Source organism: Falco biarmicus, chromosome 1 (assembly GCF_023638135.1).
Source record: "Falco biarmicus isolate bFalBia1 chromosome 1, bFalBia1.pri, whole genome shotgun sequence".
Taxonomy (NCBI): Eukaryota; Metazoa; Chordata; class Aves; order Falconiformes; family Falconidae; genus Falco; species Falco biarmicus.
Genome location: NC_079288.1, coordinates 58,363,378 through 58,388,469, shown reverse-complemented (window position 1 = coordinate 58,388,469; position 25,092 = coordinate 58,363,378). Strand labels below are relative to the sequence as shown.

Sequence of the window (25,092 nt, the reverse complement as noted above, 5' to 3'; positions counted from 1 at the left end):
CTGACAGCTGAAATTTTTTGTTCCCACATTAAGTTTTTTTTTTTTTTAATTAAAAAAACAACAACCCCCCCCCAAAAAAATCCATTCTCTCATTTGAGACAAATACCATTTCTAAAGAAAGAGCTGTGGGTGTAGACTGAAAAAATTAGTACTTGTTTGTTCTTCGTAGCCCATCAGTGATTTTGTGCTGACTGAAAAAGGGTTTTGTAAAATCTTAGCTGATGACAATGTGCAAGTACTGTTTGAGCTACAGGGAAGCTAACATAAAAACATAAACTCACTATGTAAGTTTATTTTTTCCAATTTAAAACTTAACTTTACTTGAAGCCCTGAATTACTCCTGCTGGTTCACTTTACTGGGAGATAGAAAAAAATTTGTTAACTTACTGGGAGTCACCATTTGGTCCCTGCTATGTAGCTGTCTCCTGTACAGCCCTGTTCTGAGAAAAGGCCTATTGAACATTGCATGACAAAAATTTATAGCTGAATTTCCACTAGCAGTGCTGATTTGCATTGTGCTACAGATGGAATACTCTCATCTCTCCCACAGAAGTTATTCACAGCATGATACCACATTTTAAACTCGTCTCATGGTTTAGTGCACTGTATTGTAAAATACATCAGAGACTTAATTATTTGGATAAAAACCATAGCTGACTATGTGAAGGGAAAACAACACTTTTATCGGAGTCCATGAACTTGATAGTGGCCACATACTCATCAGGCTTCCCAACTGCCCCATTATCCCACTCTGTACAGTGAGCCGCCCAGGCTTGTATCATACCTGGAAGCACTGGCAAGAAACAACTTTTTCCAGGATGCCAGATGTCTGATAGAGGAGTGGGGGAAAAATATCCACCCAAAACCTGTCTTTGGGACAGAGGTTGTCATCAACTAAGGAAATAAATGGATCAAATTTGTACCCAGCTCTTCCAAATGGCTGGAAAGGCAGTCACATGGAGAAGGAAACGAACAAAGCCTAGATGGGAAGGCAGGTGGAGGGAGGAGGTATCCTCATCAAGACTTCGAGGACCTGAAGGAGCCAAGTGTACTCATTGAATTTGTGGTGGCAAACTGGTTTGTAGACATCAAGAAAAAACAAACAAAAAAACCCAACAACCAAACCACACCAATGTAAACTGACTTTTGAAAACTTTCTTCTGGTTCCTATTTGTTTCTTTGTGTATCATTAATACCTTTAAATTTCCAGCCTTTAAATTTGGGTGACTTAATGTGGTAAGGTGTATGACATCAAAAGGAACTGGGTCCACACTTCCTGTGTGCTGTGTAGGGTGTCAGACCTGGGGCCGTTTTACCTGAAGATACACAGAAGGCTTCCAACATGTGCAGATGAAGTCTGCCAAGCAGTGACATAACTGTCAAGGAACCCAGAGAAAAATCCAATCAACCTGCAACTTCTCGGCCCTCTTATATCCAAAGCTCAAGTATGACTTGTATTGCTCTCTGTTATGTCAGTGCTCACTGGAACCAGGCTTCAGGTCTGCAGTGTTTGTACAGGCACTTATTTTTTCTCCTGTCTGTACCTACAAAACTTTAATTTCAGGAGAGCAAGTGGTGTGCAGCTCTGTATTTTTGCATCAATAACCAGCAGATTTCCAGCCACTAAATAAAATAACAGTCTACCATGCTTTAAGCCCTGAAAGATCCTAGATACATTCCAGTTTATAGAGGTACCACATTCCTGAATGCAGCACATTACAAATGCTACAATACATACAGCATTGAAGAGAGGAAGTATTCAGATTTTTTAAAACCTTTCCTTTCCAGGTGGGGATTTTTGCCCCTTTTGTCCCCTCATGCAGAAAGGACAGAGATTCAAAAATCTCCAACTTCACAGTATTTGGTGACAGTTGATATTGGAAAGTTACAAGCATTGGGGTTAATTACCGAGTCTGGGGCTCACAGTCCCAAACCACATATCATCTTTGTAACCATATACTTTGCACCCTTTCCTTATACACACTATTCAGAACTTTAATAAACCATCTACAGCAATTCCACTTTTCTAAACAATCACATTGCCAAAACCAGCCATGCTGGCTTGTGAGACAACTTTTACAGCATTATTCTGACATTACATATTCAACAGCTTGCCATCATGAAATATATTGGAGCATGTCCTCAGATTCAGCTTGTTTGGAACGTTTTAAAATATAAAAAGCATCTGTTCAGGCTTGAAGTCCACAAGCTATCATGACTATCAAACCCAAGAAAGTATAGTATTTCTAATTAGTATTGCAGTTTCTTAAACTTGTGTTTTTAAGAAATGCTTTTCACAATTGAGAGTATTGCCTCTAAAGTGTAGTTATATGAAGAGACGACAGGAAGGTTTCATAATCAGAATTAAATATAAAAAATAGAGTTGTTAGCTATTGGGTATTTTAAGAGAAGTCCTCAACATGTGTTGAATCCATAGAAACAAACACCCTGCAAAACCTGGAAAATAAGAAAATGAAGGAACTGAGTACTAAATATGTCCTGAATACACATGGATATCCATGTTATTGAGTAGAAAGTTGTCATTTTCACATATCCTTGAGTTGAAACTTCATACGTTCTGTATTTCTGACACTTGATGAAACATCTCTTAAGGATTAGAGTGCATAACAGTAGCAGTGTGACCAGTGTATCAGTGTAGCTTCTGTGGTTATTACTATTACAACCATTATACCCTTTTCAGGCATCATAGGAATATTTTTTGAAAGTGTAACTTAAGTCATTTGCATCCCTATGGAGCATTTTACATATGATAAAAATACCTTTTTTTTTAATGCAATCAATGCCATTATTGCCCTACAGAAATCTGTTCCCTTCAGCTAAATCAATCCCACTACACATCTCCAAAAGAGGTGAATACTCCCCGTACTATTTAGATAGGAAAACTGAGAAATTGCGCAGCTTCTCAGAATGAGGAAACACAAATAGCAGCCAGATCTGGATTTACTGAGCTTCTAGATACATTCACCATTCACAGGACTTTTGCCCGAGGGGCAAAATGTTTTTACACACATGGATGAATTCTGAGGCTAATCACAAGAAGGTGAATGAGTATGGCACCCCGACTCATGTTGTCACAACAGAAGATATATGGGGACAGCCACCGAGTTCATCTAGCTAAGTATGTGTAAGTGAAAAAGTATTCTTTCTTAAGTCTGTACTTCCATATGCCTTTGAAATCAACAGTTTATGTCTCATTTTTCCACTTTTTAAAAAAAATATTATTTACAGATGTATATAGTCTTACTTGCAATATCTTTATTTCTTTGGATATTTTGCATATTTCACATGAAGCAGTAAACAGACACAAAACACATCAGCCTTGCAGCATAGTTCTATGGCGAAACCTGTGCATTAGTGACTTTTGTCCAACCTTTATACTAAAGAAAACATATCCTGGCAACATGGGTGAAAATTAAACAGTTTAAATGTTTACTTTAAGTAATCTACTCAAGAGACAGTACAGCACAATACGGTGAATTAAAAGAATTCCTTGCATACTATAAAAAACCCTGATACAGTGGCATGGGGAAAATCATTAGTTAAATTGGAGAAAGTGAGGATTAGTAAGACAATTAAGAAACTGGCAGCCTGCTACAGCAAGCGTGACATGCCCTATTTTTCCATGCATCCCCCCAGCATTTTGAAAAGCCATGTCACATCAAACCATACTAACAGGAAACTAGAAGAGGCTTTGTTCCTGTGACTTGTTACAGTGGTCTGTTCTCAGTGCACTGAGAAGCAGAGCACTTGGAAGAGTATCATTCCTGCCAAGAAACGCAATACTTACACAGCAGAGACTTACTAGATCAGCATGTCAAAGATACTGGTTTCTAATTCGAAGTTGTCTATTACTTGCAGAGGATGAAGGAAAAGGATATCTTGTGCATCTTGGTAATTCAGTGGGAGAATAGAGAGAAGAAAAAAAGAAGTCTGGCTGATGTTCTTACTGTGCTGGCAGTTCTGCTCAATCACCTTTTAAACATAAGGCAGGTCTTCGATCTGTCTCTGCCAGCAATATTTGCCCTGAACCCATACTCTGCAGTAAGTACAGTGGGAACCAGAGGCTGGTTCCACAACGGTACAGACATCGTCCGAAAGCCGGTGCAATTGGCAGCATTAGTCTGCAGCTATATCCCACCTCCTTTCCCCTTGGCAATGCCATAACCTACACAGCCACCTATACTGCAAAGAGAAACGCGATACCGTAGATTGCTGATAATTGCTTACTTTTGTTCAAAAAACCTAAGGATTGGATTAAACAAAGGAAAAAATAATTGTGTTTTTAAGGAAACACTAGCATATTTTATGTGTGTATTCCTTTAGTACTAGCACAGAAGATTTTATTGTGAATGCAGTCCAAAGGACTAGAGCACCACTCCATCTGTCCTGTCTCACAGCAGTGCTATGCCTGGTGCTTCTTAGAAATTACACATCTAACAGAACTGAGAACAAACTAACTACGTGGACTGCCTACCTTCCTGGATTTCTCATGTTGTTGGGAAGGCTAAGAACCCACCTCTGTGTGTGGCAATCCATAAAATGGCTTCACTGGGTTTTCTCTAAGTAAGAGAAATTCATCAAAGCACATCTTAAATTACTTATTATGGCATCATCTTGGGCTAAAATGAGAGCCCGCATCAGGAAAGAAGATGTAAGGGATGGGAAGGCGTGGGAACTGAAAGATGACACATGGTAAGGGATGCCATGTGTCTAAAGAGAAACTATGCTATTAGTTTACAAGATCTAGCCTGCTTGGTATACCCGAGTAAGCATCATAGAGAGCTTGTTTTGGATGCATGCAAACCAAACAGGTGATCACGGGGACTGAAACAGAACAGCAGCCAACACAGTAATGTGACTAAGATGCTCAGCTCTACTTAACTCCGTAGATACACACAAGCCCAATGCTTACTTGCAAATGATTTTAGCCTTAGTTTTTCAAAGACAACTAAAGAAGCTGGATACCCAAATGCTGCTTATTTTCAGTTAGATTAGGGGCCTTACTTCCTTAGATTGACAGTTTCTCACTAGACTTGCTTGGTATTTCTATGGGAGCAGTGTACAAGGCTTCCTTGACCAGTTACAGGAAGCCTTTCTGCCTGCCAGTCTGGCATAGGCTCAGTTTTGGTTTTCTCTTTGCCATTTCAAAAACAGAGTTATATAAAAACAAGAGGAAAAAAAGCTTACCCACTGGCAGTGAGCTGTGCTAAAAAGCATCCAAGGCAAAATTGTTGTACTCTGTACTTGTTCTTTGCAAATTCACACTCTGACAGTAGATTTTAAGATCTCAAACAAAGCCCCAAGTCAACTTAAAAGCTAGTGAAAACAAAGGTGTTGATTAGAAAAAGAATCATATAAGGGACAGTATAATAACACTTTCAGTTTAACTTCTACCTTTCCATTACTGCTGTTCAAATTCATTAAGGTTCTATGCTGACTGCATTTTTATATATAATGTAAAAAACATTTCTTATGACAGTGGAGAGACAAATGCTTTATAGATGTCTTATTTCAGGAGACGCTGGAAGACTCCTGTAATTATTCTGATTTTCTAATGCTTTCACCCATTTCTGACCTGATATTTTATTTCAGCAGAGGACTCCAGAGCAAGGGAACACCAGCTGTTGTACAGCACCTGTGGAGCAGGCTGATACTGCCACCTTGGGGAGGACTCTCTCCATGTACTTTGAGGAGTCTTAGCAAGTGTCAGATAAATCAGTTTGATTTTTTCCATCTTATCCTCCCAGGAAGACAACTTCTTAAAATCCTCTGCCCATACTGTTGTAAGACCTTCCAGATGTGTCCCAACTCAGGCTGTATTACATTCATAACAACACTGGAAAACAATGAGTTTTTTAGCAGGGAAGTTTGGTTAGCCAACTTTTAGATATCATTTAAACAGTGCCTCATTTACATTGCTCTTAATTTTACAGCCATCTTGCCAGCATAAAGCTCTGCTCTGCACCCACCTGGGCAAGCTGTATTTTGCATACAACACTCCTCTGCTTCTGGGATTCTAGTTTTCTTGGTAGTCTAAATCCTTGTCCATGCACAGCTTGCTTAACCTCCTTGGCAGGCTGATGGCTCAGGGGGATGTGACTGCTAGGACATATACTGCCTCAGATGTCATGAGAGAGATTACTGTGCATAGGAACAATCTGATGAAAAGTACAAAGCTAGACTGTGACAATTCAACCAAAGTCAATACTTCTAGGCAACTTAAAGGAAGAACGTGGATTTTATCTTCATGATACTCATAGTTTTATGAGACTGACCTACCCTTTTGCTTTGCAAGTGTCATCCCAATCCGCTCTTATTTGAGTCTGTACCCAGTAGCAAATGAAGGGACCTTGCTAACACTTTATATATAAATATGCCTTGAGACACAAAGGTTGTGCATGGCACTGAGCCGCTAGGCTTTCCACAGTGCCTCAGCTACACATACAAGAAAAGATTTAATGTCTCACCTCTCACCACAATAGGCAGGCTTGAGAGCAGGGAGCTGTCTGAAAGCAAGTAATTTGTCTATGTGCTCTTAAAAAGAGAGTGCAATGAAATTATTACACGGCCACCTACAGCCAAGTAACACAAACTATGAACTCATTCGTGGTGAATAATATGAACTTAAGTGAGGAAGCTGTGAATGCACCATTAGCTCCTACCTTCTGCCAAAGCACTGGCTGCACTTCTGGCATCACAGCAGGAGACGGACTTCTAGAGGCACTGAAATCTCAACTCCACTGCTGTGGCACACGGGAACAGCCTTGGTAGTGTGGTAAAACAGTACTTACAGGCTCCCTCAGAGAGCTATGTTTTGGATGACAACGTCCCCAGCAGGATTGTGCTCTGGAAAGCACCTTGTTTTCCTCCCAATAGACAGCCTACATACCAGATTCTTGTTCTCACTGTAATGACTCATATCTTAATACCCTTGGAGTAAACATGTGTGTCCACCCACCGGGGATTTACAGTCAGATGTGGCTTATCTAAACCTTTCCTTGTGAACAGACAAGAAGGGCTCACTCCACTCTTTCATTCCACTACTAAAAACTAGTCATTAAAGCACAAATTTATATTTATTTTCCACTAAGGCATAAGAGTTCAAATCAGTTACTTTCCCACTTGTGGGCAACTGTCTAAAAAGTGACAGGTCTTTTCTGGACAATCTCTTTATCCCTGGTTTTAATACTACTATAACATGGCAAAGAATTACGCTTGCAAGAGAAATGTATCAAGCTATCAAGCCAACAGCTAATGCACATGACTCAGTGGTGCAAGCCTTCAGTTTGCCTCCTGATTCACAAATAATTTCTACATTTTAATCCATTTTTTCATCACCTAAATCCATCTTTGTCGGGCAAACTGCTTTACATCTGTATATGGTATATACTGTGCTTTAAAAATATTGCAATTATTAATTCATTGCAGTAATAAGAGAAAATGCATATATGAACACGCGTTCAAGAACACGCACCAAAGTAATCCCAGTACCTCCATTATCACTCTCACACTTAACTGCTGGTAGAACTCAAGTCACTTTCAAAAATACCAGCTTCATGCAATCACTAAAGTGATTGCAAAAACTGTACCTGAACTAAGTTGCAAAAATTCAGCAGTGCCAATTACTGACCAAACATATCAAATTGAATGAGGATCTATCAGTAACAGATTAACGTGTACATAACAGTGTCAGTGTGGTACGTTGCTGCTGTTAGTTCCAAAGTTCACATACGAATGTATTTTTACACTACATGTGATTTATGAATAAATTCTGAATGAGAGTGGAATTTAAGGGAAAATAAGTGACATAATATGAAATTAATCTAAGTCTTTATGCATAGACTACTTACAGGAAAAAACCAAAACAAATCCTTGATCATGATCTAAGAGGAATGCACAAATGTGTGCCTACTATGTCATATTACTATGCTACAGAGAAAGAATACAATGCACATCTAGACAATGGATAACTGATGACAACCATTTCAAAAGGTGTCTTTTTAAAAAGGTATTCTTTTTTTTTTAAAAGGCAATTAATCATTGAAAAATCCACAAAAACCTCACTGTGAATTCAGTTTGGAACATCATCATGTACAGCATTAGAGCATTTAACGTTGCCTGTAACAAAATCAGCATGTTGATAGCTCTTGCGTATCTGGCCTTGTACTGAAGTTATTTCAAGATTGATTTGGGCATGGATTTAATATGAGGGAGAAAGCTTGAACTACACGTGCAAGAATCTAAACCCAGTAATCACAGGAAATCCCATTCTACAATAGTCTATGATCTCTCTGAGTACCAACATAGTATCTTTCTTAAAAAAAGAAAAAAAAAAATCTTCCTGAAGTTTAGGTGTCACTGATAAATTAAAATCAACTACTTACCTGGCAATACAGTTTTCCATCTGAAACACCTCTGATTTTATTTAATCAGCCAGTATTCCTGTTGGACAATTAACATGCACCAAACCCCCTTAAAATACTGGACTATAGAAAAGCACAAAGAAAATGAGAGAGCTCAGAACACATCTTTCATCAGCTGCTGCTCATCTCTTCTCTGCTGTGAAGAAGTGTTCCTTTAAGAGCTACTTCTCCCTATCCATTTGTTTCCCTGGAACATGGTCACTTAACAGCAGCACATATTTTCCACCATTCTCTTCTTCCTTAGTTTTCCTCCTTTTCATAACCTACTCTCCTTGCATGTCAATATTGTCTTGCACTGTTGTTTCCCAACTCCTCCCTTCTGTGTTGCCTGTCCTTAGTTTTATCTGCTTTACTTGTTTCTATAACTCTTCTCACACCTGATTCTTTCCCAGCTCCTCAGTTGTGCCAGTGTAGGAGCACAGCCTGTTACGTTGCTCTTGTAGCTGTGACACCTTCCATGGGGTCTTGTTATTTCTAAGCAGCAGACTGGGAAGGACAGCAAAGATCTGTCCTCGGATCAGAGGTGTATGTGCTGTACTGAATGTGTCTACACCACACCTCCTCTTAAAACGTTTTAGGCAGGGAAGGACACTCAAAAGACATCAAATTTGTAAATTTTTGCTGGATTTTTAAAGTTACCTGAAACTGTTCATGTTATTTGTTCTTCACTTTGTCCAGAAACCTGTCACTAAAGCATAGACAATGACAGAGAGCAATGAGATGACCACCAACTTTGTTGTCTTTGGAAGAACTCAAGACTGGCAAAAGTGCTACTGGGAACAGCCTGCTGGGCAGCTCAGACTTTTGAGAGTCATTGCTCCCAAAGCTCTGTGACTACATGCTGCAGCCTTGGACACAGCTGCTGCATTTTGGGGATTATATTATGAAATGGCTATAAGAGTTCTCCACATCTGAGCACTTGACACTCCAAGCTACCCTCACAGCAGTCTGAGCAAAGGGCAGGTGACAGACACCAGTGACATCAGCCTTGCTGCCCCACTTCAGGGAGGAAGCCCTGCATCTATCTCTCTTGGTCCTGAGGGCTGATTTGCTTCTGTGTCTGGATGAAAGTGATCACACAATTCAGTTCATCCAGGTAACAAATAAATAAATAGAAGTCTCAGCCCTAATGGCAACTCTTGTCTTCAGGTGACCATAGCCATGCAAAAGTGAAATACAGAAATACAGATGAAAAATTGAACACTTTCCAGACTAAACCTGAGAAGAGAGGTACGCACTGCTCTCTTTTGTACATGGGCTCGACACAAAGAAATTTAGAAACTAAATGTACCTATCAAGTAAGCTTTTTCTCGCAGGTGTAACGGTTAACACTGTATCATGACAGATACAGCTTGTTGAAGAGAAATGCTATTTAAAGCAAACTAAAGTCAGGTTACCACACTCTCCTGTGCTCTGTATAAGAACAAAGCAGAGGGTGATGGGTTCAAAATCACACAGAAAATCTGACTGATCTGGGAAGAGGATGCTCATCTCTCATCTGCACGTCACTACTGCTGTATCTGTTCAAGAGACAATAACTAGAAAGTTACTGTAAGTTTACTCATGCTAAAGTTTTTTTAGCCAAACTGACTTGAAGCAAATATTTTGAAGCTCCTGGGGGAAAAAGTACAGTTTACATATATTTGTTTTCAGTGTTACCCTTTTCCCTTATACCACTCTCTATCTCTTTATACTTCACAGTATTTAAGAGAAAAGACTATTTATTCAAACTATTTTTACTCTAAGCCAATGAAAAATCATCATGATTCTAGTTTGAGACTGTTTAGGACTAAGTCCATGTGGACATTAAAAGTATAAGAGATGCCACCATGCCTTTTCTCTTTAAACTGATCTTTTAAAACACCTACAGGAAATAAAGTATGTTTAAAAATAAGAAGAAAGCAACATTTACTTCTGTTTCGTGATTACAACTGGCTCTCAGCTTATATACTGGTTGGCTTTTTAGTTATTTTCCCCTTAAAAGACCAGATGCTGTGATTTCATCAGCCACAAACAAACAGGGCAGGACAGCTGCCTGGGTGCCAGGAATATGAACAGTAATGGTTGTACTTCACTGTGTCATTCCAAGAAGACATTAGCACAAAGAACACCTTTAGCAACCAGGACTTTTCCCAATGATCCTCTGCAAATCACAGACAGCATATCAATGAAGATGGCTTACCAGTAGAGGACTACTAGCATTTAAATCTCTCTGGACTTTTTTTATTTCAATAACATAGCTTAATGAACAAAGAGTAGCAGATAACTGATTTCAGAACTAACGTTAGCATCAACTTTGAGTCCTCTCTAAAAATGGATAACCCAACACTTCCTTAGGTAACTTATGCCAAAAATTATTAGAGATTTAATTCTTTTTCACCCTTCACGTCTAAAACAGATTAACCTTTTAGATTAATTAAGCAGGTTTTTCCAACTCCTGCTTATCTCGGAAGTAAAAAGATATACTTTAATCCGGTTTTATACACCTCGATATTTAGGTTAAAGAGTCAAGGTCATTGCAAAGTGGACTTTACAACTTCAGTGCAATCATGCTAACTCTTGTGTGTGACAAGAAGCCTACTTTGGTAATGATTTCATTTACATCTGTAAATGAAAGCTCGATCTCTTATTCTTATTAACAATTTCTGTACTCTTTTTATTGGCAAAAATCCAGCCTGTTTTCTCCATTTCCCTCCATCTGATGAATCACAGCAGTTAAAGATAAGCTCTCCAGACCATCACTTAGGTTGATGCATTTGATTTGTGTTTTTTCCTGAATTGCTGAGAATAGTTCAGTTTTATGGGATACAGCTGGAAATGCAGTTGGTATTACACAGAAATTCATCATTCATTTTTTCAACACACGGTGATTTGGTGATTTAAAAAAAAATCTTTTCAAAAACCTGTAAAAAGTGTAGAAATACAGGTATGTGGAAACTACTGATGTAAACTAACGTGTGACACAGCTAAACAACCATTTTTCCTTATTTACACCGACATTTTTAAAATGGAAAAATTATATTAACATCCATAATAAGAGAACCAAGAACCGCTAGTACTGCACAACCACATATTTCCACTGAAAGTGGTTGCCACTTTCTTGGGAAAGTGAAAAACCCCAGAAATTTCAGCAACTCAGATAGCATGAACCGGTTTACTGCCAGGAAAAGAACATATAACTGGTCTGTTAATACATAAGTGTATGAGGTGGGAGTGGGGAAAACTAACAAGAAAAGATAACTATTTAAGATTTGTTTTTCATTACAGCAACTTCTGGATCCCACATGGAAGGATTTCACTGCAGCTCTACTTACTCATGCAGACAAGGCAGAAGAGACTGAATTCAGTGAGGAAACGTACTTGCACACTGCCTCAGGTATTCTGTTGTCACTTTTGTGATCAGTACAGCACAAATATATTTTCCTAGACAACCAGAAGAGCATAATTAGAGGAAAGAGCTATTGTCTTAAGAAAGCTCTTGAATTTTATAAGACATAATTATCATGTGCTTTTACTTAAACACAGCAAGGAATAAAATTAGTTTTCAGGTGCTCATTTGTCCGTTTTCTATGGTAAGTAACATTTAATAGAAATAAAAGAGTAGAAGCCATTGACTGGAAAAAATCCATACCAAATACCTTTGAACACACAGTTAGATATATCTCTTTAGATTGCCAAACTACTTGCCTTTCATAGAGTACCTCACACGGCTGCATCCAGAATCCTAGCTTCAACCACAAAATCAGAACAAGCTAGTGCTCTAAATCACACTCCTAACACGTATGTAGTCACAAATGAGATTTTATGCTACACCAGATTGTATATTGCAGTTCATAGAAAACACACATCTGGAAGAAAAAAAAAAGTAAAAAAGGCTTGAGTTCAGACTGTAAAGGAGGCTCTTTGCTCAATTCTTCAAGCTTTCAGTTGTTTCTCTGAATTCCGAAGTTTGAAAAGAGCTTTCCAGTATTAAAAACTAAGATTTATCTACTGTAAATGTATGTCCTTACCTTGATTCAAAATTAGTTAGAATTGAGATTTTGAACTTCAAGAATTTTGTTTAATAATGCATTACTGGATATGTAGTTTCCAAGGCAGATAAAATAGCTCCCATGTGCTTAACACTATTTGGCACATTTAAAAGAACTAATTGCTATTGCTTATTTCCAGATACATAAAAATTTAACAGCTTATAGGCACATACAAAACTGATTCAAAAAAAGAAATCTGCTCATCTCATGTTTTGTGCCTGTTCCTTTTGGTTTTTTTTGTTATTGTCATTTTGTTTTCTCTGTTTATTGGATGACATTCAAAGCCTGCAAAAAAAAAAAAGGCTAAATTTTTTTCATTTCAGTGGTTAAAAAAGCACTTACTGTTTCAGTGGTTAGAAAGTAACTAGTTAATTAAATAATATATGTCAAATATCTGAAGTATCTCTAAATAGTTACTTAAAAGGTTTATTGTAAATTTATCTAAAAAAAGTTATTTTCAGGTTATTAAAAGGCAGGAATTAAAATAAGTAATCTGAGGCTATTACCATAACAACCATGACTACTCGTACTACATTATTATGGAATAACTCTAATTGTAAAAACTGAAGAACCTGTATCTGTTAAAACCAAAACAACTTTTGTATACAATATCATTGCATAAAAACACATTAATACCAAAAAAACCCCCAAACTTTTTATACCTGTTTGGGCATTGGAAATGGTTTTTTTTGTTAGTATTTGACTAGCTCTGGCAATCTATTTCCTATTCACTTGGAAGGAAATACCTAGGTGGACTAGATGTAGAAGTATTTCAGCAAAGTGACAGCTTTAATCTTATTGACATTGTAACAGATTAACTGTGGGACATGAAAGTATGTCCATTTGTATATGTTAGAGCACAGGCCACAGTTTAATCTTCCCATTACTGTAGTCTGCAGACTATTGAGACAGCACAGCCAAGAACAAAGCTGCAGAGGCTTACAATATACATGAGAACTGCTTGGAAGAAGAGGAGAAAAGCTACTAAAAGGTTACTAGAAGAATGATAATTGTGGTCTTCACTGACCAACTGCTAGTCCTACACCTCTTGAAGAGCAGCTAGCAGAGAAGGAACATGGGAGAATTTTTCCCTTGTTTAGATGTTCTTGCTCCACAGATCCTTTAACCTTTTAGCTGTCAAAAAATATGCTTGCCTTCCTGTTGCTCTATCATGCAAAAGCCTTGGCAATTAAGTCTTGAGCACTGAGTGGCAAACTGACAACATTTAACCTCAAGGATAATAAGCATGGTGAATGAGTGAATTGTGAAAACGTTGGAGGCACAACACATTCTGTACTTCTGGAAGAGGTGTCAAACAAAAAGGGTATTAGCCATGCATTTCAGAGGGGTAATATACTCATTTTTTTATTGTGCTTGCATTACTTTCCATTTCAACATCTGAAAAAGCTTCTAATAACAATTTATTTATTTAATTCCGCTGTTTGCCATGGTCTCTGCCCTGCAGACTCCTTTCCCTTTCACTTCAAATGGAACTCCTTTGTATGTAGCAACACATTGGTCATTGGTATGAAGATCAGGTTGGATTTGCTCCCAAATCTTCTTCTTGGGATTAAGTTCCTTCTCAGGATCTCCTGTTTCAAAACAAAGAATAATCTAATAGCACGCAACACAGAAGGCAGAGCAAGAGCTCTCTGTATGCACACACATGTAACAGACCACATAGCATCACTGCACACACTTTTAAGGGGAGGGGGAAACACCTGCAATTCTCAAAATGAAAACTTTAATTAGACTTAGGATTGTCTAGGAAACATCTCCAGAACCTCTCTCAAAATCTTGATTTTTCAGGGGGAAAAAAGGTTGTAAGTAACAGAGCACAAATACTGGCAAAAGGAAGAAATCAAACCATTTCTGGCTGTTGTTTTACAAGATTTACTAGAGACCAAAAGGATTCCTAAAAATTAAGTAGATGTGGAACACAGAAATACACTACTCACCAAGACACAGGTTCATCAGCATCTTTAATTTAGGAATTAATGATTTTTTAATAAGCAATTAATAGTAAGTGCATTTGGCAGGTGCCCCTACAGTTGAGAAATACTGTACTTAAGACAAGAATAGTCCAAAATTAGGATACTGACATATAATTTTAGCCTCAAGTTTTAACACTGTTCTGCTGTTCTTTGTACTATTTGATGACAAGCTCTGGTGCCTAAAATAACAGAAGCATCAAGGGTCAGCTTACAGTTTAGCAATTATGTCCCCAGTCTCTGTAAATCTCAGTTCCCTGTTTCCATGTATACATCAGGATAAGCTACCTACGCCTAGAGGTATTGACAGTCTTACTACATTAGCAAATCTGACTATTTTAGGGATCTCTAATGACCACAAAATGCAGGTTTCTTCTACTAATGTTTTGAAATACTGTTAACAAATTACATTGAAGAGTGAAGTATTTCAGAGTCATATTTTCTCCTATTTTTAAATAGGCATGGAATGCAAAATATAGGAACAAAACAACTAAGCTAAATAAGCTCTCTTGCTGTAAAGATACTGAATAAACTGATGCCTGCTGACATAATCTAGAAAAAGCAAGACAACCAATTCACTGTAAAATAATTTTCTGTTCAAAAGTCAAGTAAATTTCATATCTTAATTCTAATACAATGCAGATTCTCTTAAGAGAAAAGTGATTTTATTAAAAAAGTTATTTAATCATAATGGTGTTGGGTGCTCTTGACTACTTGTGTGTAATATAGGCAGGACTAATAGAAAAAACCACCAGATTTGTTTTAAATACCATTAGAGCACATTTAAATGCTGAAAGGGATCCAATGCTATTTCATTGTCGATATACTCTCTCTAGATGCAATTTTACTTGCTTGGAGTGCCACATTGGCACCATTCTGCAAAAACTATTAAAATCTTAAGCTCCAGAACAAGCAATAATCAAAAAACAAATCCTAGTAAACATATCCTCCCTGAGGTCCTCTCAGAGGCACCAGAAGTTCCTAAAAAAAAAATAAAAAATAATTATCCAAGTGAGCAGAACGTCAAGTACTCTCATCTTCCACTACTCAGTGTCCCCAAAGGTTCAGGAAGGAAAACTGTAAGGCTATACGGATTTTAACGTATGTGTTTTAGTAGCTAGTTGAAATTCATTATTGCTTGGTGTATTCCTGACTGGCTGACCACCATGCGGTTAAATAGCTTTCTCTCATTCCAGCCCGGCTTATTGTTTTTCTCCTTTAAATGTTTTCAATGATTCAGTCTACCCACATTCTCAATGTTCTCATAAGTTACTTGTGCCTGTAGATAGACCTAACTTCTGTAGCTTCTACAACTGTGTAAGAAAAGCAGACTAGGCACGGTTTGCCAGAGCAAGATTCAATAATGCAGTCGAGTTATTTCACAACCACAGTGCACTTAATATTGAAAAGAAAAATCAGTAATACCATTAATAGATTAAACATTTAGAGCTAATTGCACATTTACACGAAAACAAAAATCCGGCTCAATGTTCACATTTGTGAACAAAGACAAACTTGGATTTAGACCAAAGTGAGTGCATACGAACTAATAAAATCATTAAATAGAATGTAAAATGATCCATTGTGCATTTCCTTTCCCCTCCTCAAATATAAAAAGCAAGTGATTTTTTTCAGTAAGAAAAAACCCCTGACTTTTATTATAAAAAACACGCTTTGGATGTTAATAAATTTCTTTGGAATCCTGCATCAAGCTCCCTTGGGATCTGTGGTGAGCTCATATTAGATTAACACAGGCACCAATTTTAAATACTACCAGAGCTTTAGGCTGTGCATTTTCCTATGACTTCTCCTCATTGAATTCTTTCTTCCCAGAAAATATTCTTTAGAAGGATTTCTATAAATAAAATAAATATAAACTTGTAATGGTTTAATGAGCTTCCCACTCTCTTTACATAAAAAGAAGCAAATAAGAGGTCCCAAATTTTGTTAATCGTCATTCAGTCTACCAGTTTCAATATTACAAAAGAAATCATCATAATAAGCAAGAAACCTCTCTACTTTGTAACAGCTTAGTAACTAATGAAAAAATATATCTCAGTGTAAGAAGAGGGAAAAAAAAGATGCAGTGACACAATCTTAAAAGAAGTTAGTATCACTTAGCACACTGCAACTATGTAACTATGCAAATAAAGGAAAGCACCCATATACCAAAGCTTTGATTAAAGAAACCTGTTAAATACAGGCTAACCACTGCACTCCAGTTGTAGCACTTTTTTTAAATGGATAGTTATTAACTGAACTGCCAGGGATTCTTGGACCAGAATAATTATTTATTTATGTAACTTAAATAACCGATTTGTTACTGTGGTATTTCTGCATGGCAGAGTTTTGTCAGTGTCAAATATATTGCAATTAGAAAGAAAATTTCACAGTTGGCTGTGAAAACTCCAACAATTATTGCTGTCTTATGGCAATTACTATATATGAGGGATAGCATATGAGAGTATATAGTATATGAAGGTATAGACATGCAATGGAGAAATTTTTTATGGCTTATAAATCAGACCCTTTCAACGGAAAATTAGAAAGTTTGTAAAGTTCTTAATACATAAATGTCCCAACAGATTTTGAAGATTCAAGTACTGGAGGATAAAACAGTATTAAAGTTCCCCTAAGGGCAATGACACCAAATAACCAAACAAAAAATAACACTCTTCCAGACAAACAGCATTCCTTATCAAATCACTCCTCTGTAACACTCAAGATGGTTCTAGGGAAACTCTCATGTTTCTGCAGGAGAAAAAAAAATAATGTTCAATTGCTTTGAATCAAGATACCATTTGTTTACTTTGACTAAAATGACCAAGGAAAATTAGCCTGCAACTCATGAATATTTCATATGGTGGAAAGAGAAGGCTTAAAAATAACTTGATTCCAAGCTGCCTGATAAACAGCTGTGTGCATTTTAGAGTTGCTTTATTGTTGCTTCTGTTGCTTCATAGGCTTTCATACTTCAAACTAAAATAAGACCCAGCTGTCCTTTCTATTTTGATTTCAAGGACTCATACTGAATCTTTATGCTTTAAAACTACTCTTTAAAAGAGAATAAAATTAGATCAGAATATAAATGCTTACAATTAAGCACTGAAATTAAATAACAACTGACATAGCAAGGATTCTATCCTCCTGATAACAGTATCAGTCAAGTGCCACATTGCCTTTGAGTAAACAGCAGCTAAGAAGCACCTAAGACTTGAACAGAAAAACAGTAAGTAGAAGATACAAATTTACAACACCATTAAAAATTGGGAAACAGTTTTCTAGTCTCCCAATGAATTTCCCTCCCTCAGGAGGAAAAAAAAAGAAAAAAAAAAAGAAAAAAAACACCAAACCAAACACCCCCCAAACATGAAAAAGGAACTAGGTGAGGAGGGGAGTCAGGGAACCAAACCCACCAGAAGTTGGTAAGTGGCAACAATCTTAGTCTCTAGCTAAGAGATTTTAAAAAACCCAATAACCTGAAGGACACAAAAAAGCCTACATATGAACAGTATTAATATCTTTGCTTACAAAGACAACACGCAAAAGACAAGTATGCAACAAACTGTTACAGAAGCAGATGTCAAAAGGATTTTTTAAGTCTCCATCCATCAATGCTTTTCTTGCTTTCTCCTACTCACTTCAAAATAACAAAATCACAAGTCTTAAAATTGTTCAAGTTTTACATAACTGGGAGATGCATCACTCACTTTGCACTATTAAGCATTACGTATATTTTCAAAGTGAATTATTAGCTTTAATCTCATACCTACCGATTTTTCTGAGCAGCTATTTATGAAACATTAGGAAACAGCAGTCATTTCAGACTACAGTCTATAGCCCTGGATATATACTCTTTCCAAAGGGACTGTAAGAGCCTTCATTTGGCACTTGACAGAGCTCCATGTCAAGAATGAAACTGACAAAAGTTTGTATGTAAGTATATGAAACCTTGTCTCTCAAACTGCAGGTCATAACTTTAGAATTAGTACAACTCTCACATCACCTTTAGCTTATTCTGACTTTTAAGAATCAAAACGTCAACAGACTACCTGTATACCTTAACAGCTGGGAATAATTTTAAAACCAATATTCCTATATCTGATTTGCTCCAGGAAAACCTTTTTGCTGTAAAAACCCTGGAGTCAAATAGTTTAGTTACTTTCAGAAAACTTACATCATTAGCAATGGGCAAGAACTAGATATGCTGGCTAAAACAGAGACTAGCACTACTACTCTCACATTGTTTTCAAATACCAGGTATATGAAGTTAATTGAGATGTAAGTTTGGAGTAAGGTTGCATCAGACAAAAACAAACAAAAAAGACCTCCCCCACCTCTCATAAAACCCAGATGACCAGACTTACGCACTGGAAGGGTTTACTCTACAGCTTGATGCTAGCTGTTGCACATTCAATTCTACAGCAACAGAATGCAATATGAGTATACCATTACATGTAACAGAGGTCACACATCCAACATTTAATCTGTCTTTCTTTAATCATGGGTAGGTGGGTAACTATTTGAAGTTATGAGTGAGTATTCCTACAGTTTAGTCAAGGCAATTGCTGAAGCCTTTCAGATTTCTGCACAGATTACCAACTCTGTATCTCAACTAGCAAGCTTGGTACACTTTTAATACAGAAAACTAAAATTGGAAAAAATGCTTCAAGACTGATTTCCTTCTTAAACACAGTATTATTTTAAAGTATTTTCAATCACACCATTAAACCACAGCAAGCTGAGCTTTCCTCCTGTTTAAAAACACCTAGACCACTGCTTCCTTTATCATACGCCAACCAAAATATAGTATTTCTTTAGAGTATCAGTTTCAATCATGAGAAGTCCAAAAACATCTATATATATGCATATAAGTATATAATTATGAAAGGTATTTCATGCAAATTTGTTTAAGCATAAAGCTTGCCAAGAGGTTCCTAAATAAAACCACTGCTGTATGGCTAGAAATTCTCAGAGGTGCAATAGCTTAAAAGGTTAATATGTAGAAAACAGAAAGCTACACCATCTTCTACAGACATGAAAGTCAGCTTTGGAGCAACAAATTCATCCCAAATATTTTGTTGATAAATGCACACACAGAGAACTCCAGCCAATATGGGAAATACTGGGAGTTAGACCACTTCTTAAGGTAAAGTGATGCAGTGATCCTGACCAGAAGACCACTGTTCATCAACATCTCTGTGGTCCACATAATTGACCTGAGTAGGTCTGAACTTGTCTTGTGCTGCACGAATTCCTGGGGCAAAGGATAAACCTAGCCAGCTGATTTTAAGAGAAGCCTGCAGGCAGCTCCCAGTGGTACCAGTGCCTAAGCCACCTGCATGTCTTCACCTTTACGCAACAGTGCAACATCGAGTTCTCAGGCAAGCCTCCTTTCTGTCTGACAGTCAAAATGAATATGAAAATACAATATCTTGAATGACCAAAACCAGTTAATCTCTTCGCTCCCTGTCCATAGCTCATGCTGCATGTTGATCAGAAGCCTGTCTGATGCTGCACTAACTTGGGGTTCCCATCATCTGTGCAATCTAAGATTATTTATACTATTCTCTCTTTTCAGCATCAGCTCGAAGAAATAGCATTTTAAATGACACTTCACAGAGTCTGAGCACCTTTCTTAATGGGACCCTAATGAACCAGCACCTATTGATGAAAAACACTTAAAACCATGATAAAGATAACAAGATAACAGCGCTAAGAAAGAGAGCAACAAGAGAAGTTGAATCCAACCATATCCCTTTCAGCCTGTGAGAATAATGAACTAACATTTGGGTAGGAGGGAAAGATTCACTAACATGCTACATCTGTGATTTTTTTTTTTTGAGTTATCATTGTGCAGGACTGAAAACTAATAATTTTCATAGATGAGTGGAAGGCCGAAGTGGTAAAATGGATGAAAATTATCTTTTGAGAAATTTTAAATTTTATTATTTTCTTACTTATAATCTGAAAAAAAAAAACCCCACAGATTTATTGATTTAATTAAGTGAGAAGTCGTCCAATGTCTGTCTTTGAATACCCAAAAAGTCATTTCCTCCCAGACAAACAAAACACCCCTGATATTTTGAATATTATACGTTTCTCTCAGAAATAGGAGATTTCCACCCCCCTCCAGTCCTCTCCATCCCTTCCTCCTCCTCGGAAAAAAAAAAGAAAGCCTAACTCGAGTTCTGACACTTTCATTAGGGCCAGAAGCTAGAATCAGGAACTTACTACTTCATCCCTTACCAGAGGGAAAAGACATCGGGAAAGATGCTTTAGATTTGCTTACTGTAACTTGCAACAGGCAAATATGTTTGTCCATACATTTCAAAAGCAGAAGTACTTACTGAGACTTATCGAGAAAGTGGCTAATTCTATGTTAAAGTACTATACAACTTTTTCAAGTTACAGCTACTTCCTGTATTTTCCAAGTTTTGGCAGGTGGTTAGATATTTTTAGTCCTTTATTTACACAATCTTGGCATGCTAATAATAAATAAGTTTGAATATAACCAATTCATAAATTCTCGACAAAAAAGGCAGCCAACTTTAAAATACTGTTTTATCTGCTTCAGCATTGAGGTCACCATGGCATACCCATTTCCTCCAATTTCCCAAATATCTACTTACCAGTAAAGCCTTCAAAAGTGATCCTATCCCCAGGTACTGCCCCAGCTGGGGGAACCAGAATTTCCACTTTTTCTGGGGAGCTGGCACACATCACCATTGCTTGAGATACTACTCCTCTCATCTTTGCAGGCTTCAAGTTACAGAGTAGTACTGCCATCCGATTCTGCATCTTGGTGGGAGGAAAACAAGGATGTGAGTACTTAAATGCCACATGCTTTGGGGGACTCCAATTATTTCGTTATAACAACAGAATTACAATGAAAAGACCTTGACATGGATGAGAGAAGCACACAGCAACGGATGCACAACTTTAATAACCAGACACCAGTAACAAACAACATTTAAACCACTTAAGAGTTGTCCAGTGAAAAATGGAGTAAATGCTGAATTGTAACACACTTACCAGGGAAATACAAAATGTGCAATTCAGAAATCCAAAAACCGTTTCAAGGGTTGGGAGTTTCTTTCCTTTTTATTATAAATGGCTCAGTTTTTAAACTGTCTTTAGGTAAATTACAATTCCTTAAGTAAGCAACTAGACCTAATTAAATGCTTCCTAACAATGCAAAAGTTTTTAGTGGTTTTCTTTTTTTTTAAAAAAAAGAAGATGGTTGTGCTAATTTTAATTACTGTTTAAAATTCAACATTTATTATTTTTATAAGTTATGTAATTAATATCTACTGATATTAAATAATTGAAAAATATTTAAAATTAACATTTAAAAATTTAATAGAAGTGACTTACTTTATTATGTAATGTTTGCAGAAAACAGGGCTTCAATTGCAATAGTAAACCCCTCAGTATTCACACATAAGTGCAAAAAGCCACATTGTTTATGAACCATCAAAGAGTCTCATGTTTGGGTATCATTCTACCTGCATTGCTCTTCAGAGGTATTTTTACAGTAAATAATAAAACCCTGACATGTGTCAGCTACAAAGAGTCAGATCCAGTAATTCTACTGATGGCTATTCTCTGTAACCCCATAAACTAGAGGAATAGAAGAAAATCTAGTTTCTCTAAAGTCAGTATAGAAATAAATTGGGGAGTTTCCTCACAGATAGATAGGATTGGGCAAAAATAAATTAAAAAAAAAAAAAAGAAGAAACAACCCGACTCCCACTACATGAAAAGTTCTATCAGAAATGCAGGGTGTTACTGAAAAGCAGCTGAAGGTAACACAGACAGACAGTAAGTGCATGTTTCCTTCTGCATATGCGTTACTATCCAGTAAAGCAAATTCTGGTTAAGAACAGGGCAAATTTCTACATTTAAATGGAAACAAAGAAAAGCAAATCTCTGTCTACAGGGAACTGATAAGGCTTTGGTATCTCCGGAGGTGTCCGATACATAAATAAGCTGAGAATAAGCAAAGGAAATCCAAATGTTATCTCCTTAGAACAGTAACAACCTCCACTGGTATTCCAAAGAGCCAGTCCTTTTGCTTCAGAAATCCAGGAACTTCAAAACTGACAACTCAACTAGTAAGAAACTGATTTAGTTTCAACAAAAATATTAGTTGTTACAGTTTCTGTGGTTGGACACCCAGCTACTTTACATTCAAAATAAAACAATGCATTTTCCCAACACACTGGTAGAATGAAGCAAGGGAGGGGGAAGAAATAAAGCAAAGAAACTCAAACAAAGACAATGCAATCCTGAAGTTTACCATACAGAAAACCCAAGGCCTTATTCTTGCAGCACAAGTGTTAAATTGCTCTTTTTCTTAGGTAGTTCTTGACGTTACCTGTATAAGTGATTATCAACTAACCATCCTTCCGTATCTCAAAATCAGATACTGTGACAGACTGCAATGGCGAGTGAAAACGAGTAAAACCAACATGGTGATGCCTTCAAAACCAGAGTGCGTTGGAATGCCAACAGCAAGAAAAAGTCATTCTCAATTATACATGCTCCTCTGGATCTTGAGTTTGCCAGCAAAACACAATTTACAAGTCACAAGCTTGGTTACACACATATTTCTATTTTTTTTCATATCTGAAAAGAAACAGTAGCATTTAATATAGCCTTGAAGCATAACTCTACCAAAGCAGAGGAAAAACAATCTTTGCTGTAAGAAAGGTGTCTTACATTACACTGAATGTATCAGTAAGTTTTGGGTCACTGCTGCAGTCACTGTTCCTTAAGATTTATAGAAACGTTTTCCCTGCAGAATACACAAACTGAAGCTCAAAAGTATGTATAAAGAATGTAATTATCCTTCTAGCTAAAAAAAAAAGAAATTGGAATTGCAGTACCATTTGTTAATTCCTGGGTGAACAACATTAGCCCTTAAATCGTGATCTAGAAAGAAAAAAGATGAAGCCATTTAAGTAGCAAGAAAAAGTTTCTGCTATAAAAATAAGACTATATATTTTAACAGATATAGCTGTAATGCACCCTCTCAGAAAGAATGCTTGTACGATAGTGTTTCTGGAGACTGATGGTGGCCTCTTTTCTTCCTGCTAAGTTTAAGATACATGCCCTCCATTCTTGTCCTTCACTTCTGATCACTGACATCAAGATGTCCTAGGTTAGAGGGAATTTCGGGAGGTAAAAAAAGCAATACTTGAGAATTGTCTGAATTTCAAGAATGATTGCCTGAGACAGGTATTGATGTTAGGAACACACAAGAGATTCCCCTCAAAAAAGCAAATGCAGTGGCAAAAAGCTATCAATTGCTGCTGACATTTCAGAATGTTCTCCAATTGTCCCCAGCAGCTCCTGAAAGAGCTCAGCATCGGCACGGTCCACCCCATGCTTCAGCTCCATATCCCTATGACTGATGACACACGTATCTATCTATACATGATACTTGAGGGTGCAACTTCAGAGTTGGCTTCACCACCAGTGATGCGCAAAAACACAATGTACCATATATAAAGTGGGCATGTAAGAAGTTTTTGCACCCAGAGATAACTTGCGCTGCATACTGAAGTTTTAATGAAGATACACGTTCTGCTTCCTAACCAAAAGTAGTATGAGAGTATACAAATACTACAGCCTCAAACACTTCTATCATAAATAGTTGAATATATGAATTACATCTATAGTGCTTGATCTGATATATATACATTTTTATTTAAATATACAACATAGTTACATGCCAGGCCTTCACATTTTTGAACACCTCAAAACCCACAAAAATATGGAAACTTGACTGAGAATCTACTGCCCAATAGTACTTGCCAAAACCAAGACACACTAACTGTTCCCGAAGAATGTGCAAGAACAAAACCCAATTCTCTGTTAATGCGTACTTTAGATTATTTTTGCCAGACAGAAAGCAAAGTTAAAGTGAAAGGACTGTTACTGCCCCTGCATTCTATTATGAACTTCATGTCTGTCAATTTATTTAGAAAGTCTTCTAAAATGTTTTTTCTTGAGAGTAGACTGCTAAAAATGAGCAATTTTGATTTCTACCCACTGCAAATCCAGTAACTGGACACTATCAGGTGATCAGTGCAAGAACAGTTATTGGATTCAGTCATTTTTTTCAGTTCAGTAACTTTCTGTAACTTAAAAACAACATTCACAACTCCTACATTTCCAGTCTTAACATAGGGACAGGACATGTTAAGGACATGAATAGGGATTGAAAAGGCATGGGAGAAAATGTAGCTTTTCCACACCAAGATCAGTTCTTTTATGACCCATTTTGCAGTTGCTCTATACAACATTATTTTAATTGCCCAGCTTTCTTGAATGTAAGAAGCAGCCTTCAGTCAATTCCTCCTTTCCACTAACCTTCTAGAAGTGTGAAGGAAAATGTAATCTTTAAGTCCTAGGTTGTTCCACAGACATACGTATACCATGTCAAATACAGAAGTGTATCGATTAAAAAAGCATGGAGGCAGACTGTACTCCAGACAAGGAAGTAAAGTAAAAACATGCATTTTGTATTCCACTGTTAAGCCACTCACTGCCAGCCAAGTTAAATTTACATACTCTTTGCTCTGCTCTACACCAAACACTTCAATAGGTTGTAAAGGG

The 25,092-nt window shown here is 37.1% G+C and overlaps 2 protein-coding genes across 4 annotated transcripts in view; one reads left to right on the top strand and one right to left on the bottom strand.

Moving 5' to 3' along the window:
* Positions 1–7,467: 7,467 nt before the first annotated feature.
* Positions 7,468–13,424, top strand: GIMD1 (GIMAP family P-loop NTPase domain containing 1). Its single transcript, XM_056328008.1, is given in 7 exon segments — positions 7,468–9,200; positions 9,202–9,246; positions 9,248–9,342; positions 9,344–9,419; positions 9,421–9,540; positions 11,712–11,890; positions 11,892–13,424. Coding segments are annotated over 7 exon segments (657 nt in total). The 5' UTR covers positions 7,468–9,146; the 3' UTR covers positions 11,980–13,424.
* A 389-nt stretch (positions 13,425–13,813) lies between these two features.
* The window catches only part of AIMP1 (aminoacyl tRNA synthetase complex interacting multifunctional protein 1), a 39,332-nt gene continuing 28,053 nt past the window's right edge, over positions 13,814–25,092 (bottom strand). For all 3 annotated transcript variants that reach the window (XM_056327969.1, XM_056327963.1, XM_056327978.1), the window contains exons 6-7: positions 21,099–21,267; positions 13,814–14,067 (exon numbers count right to left, since the gene is read on the bottom strand). In XM_056327969.1, coding sequence (XP_056183944.1) covers positions 13,901–14,067; positions 21,099–21,267 — 336 coding nt within the window. In that variant the 3' untranslated portion in view covers positions 13,814–13,900. The remainder of the gene's footprint in view (positions 14,068–21,098; positions 21,268–25,092) is intronic.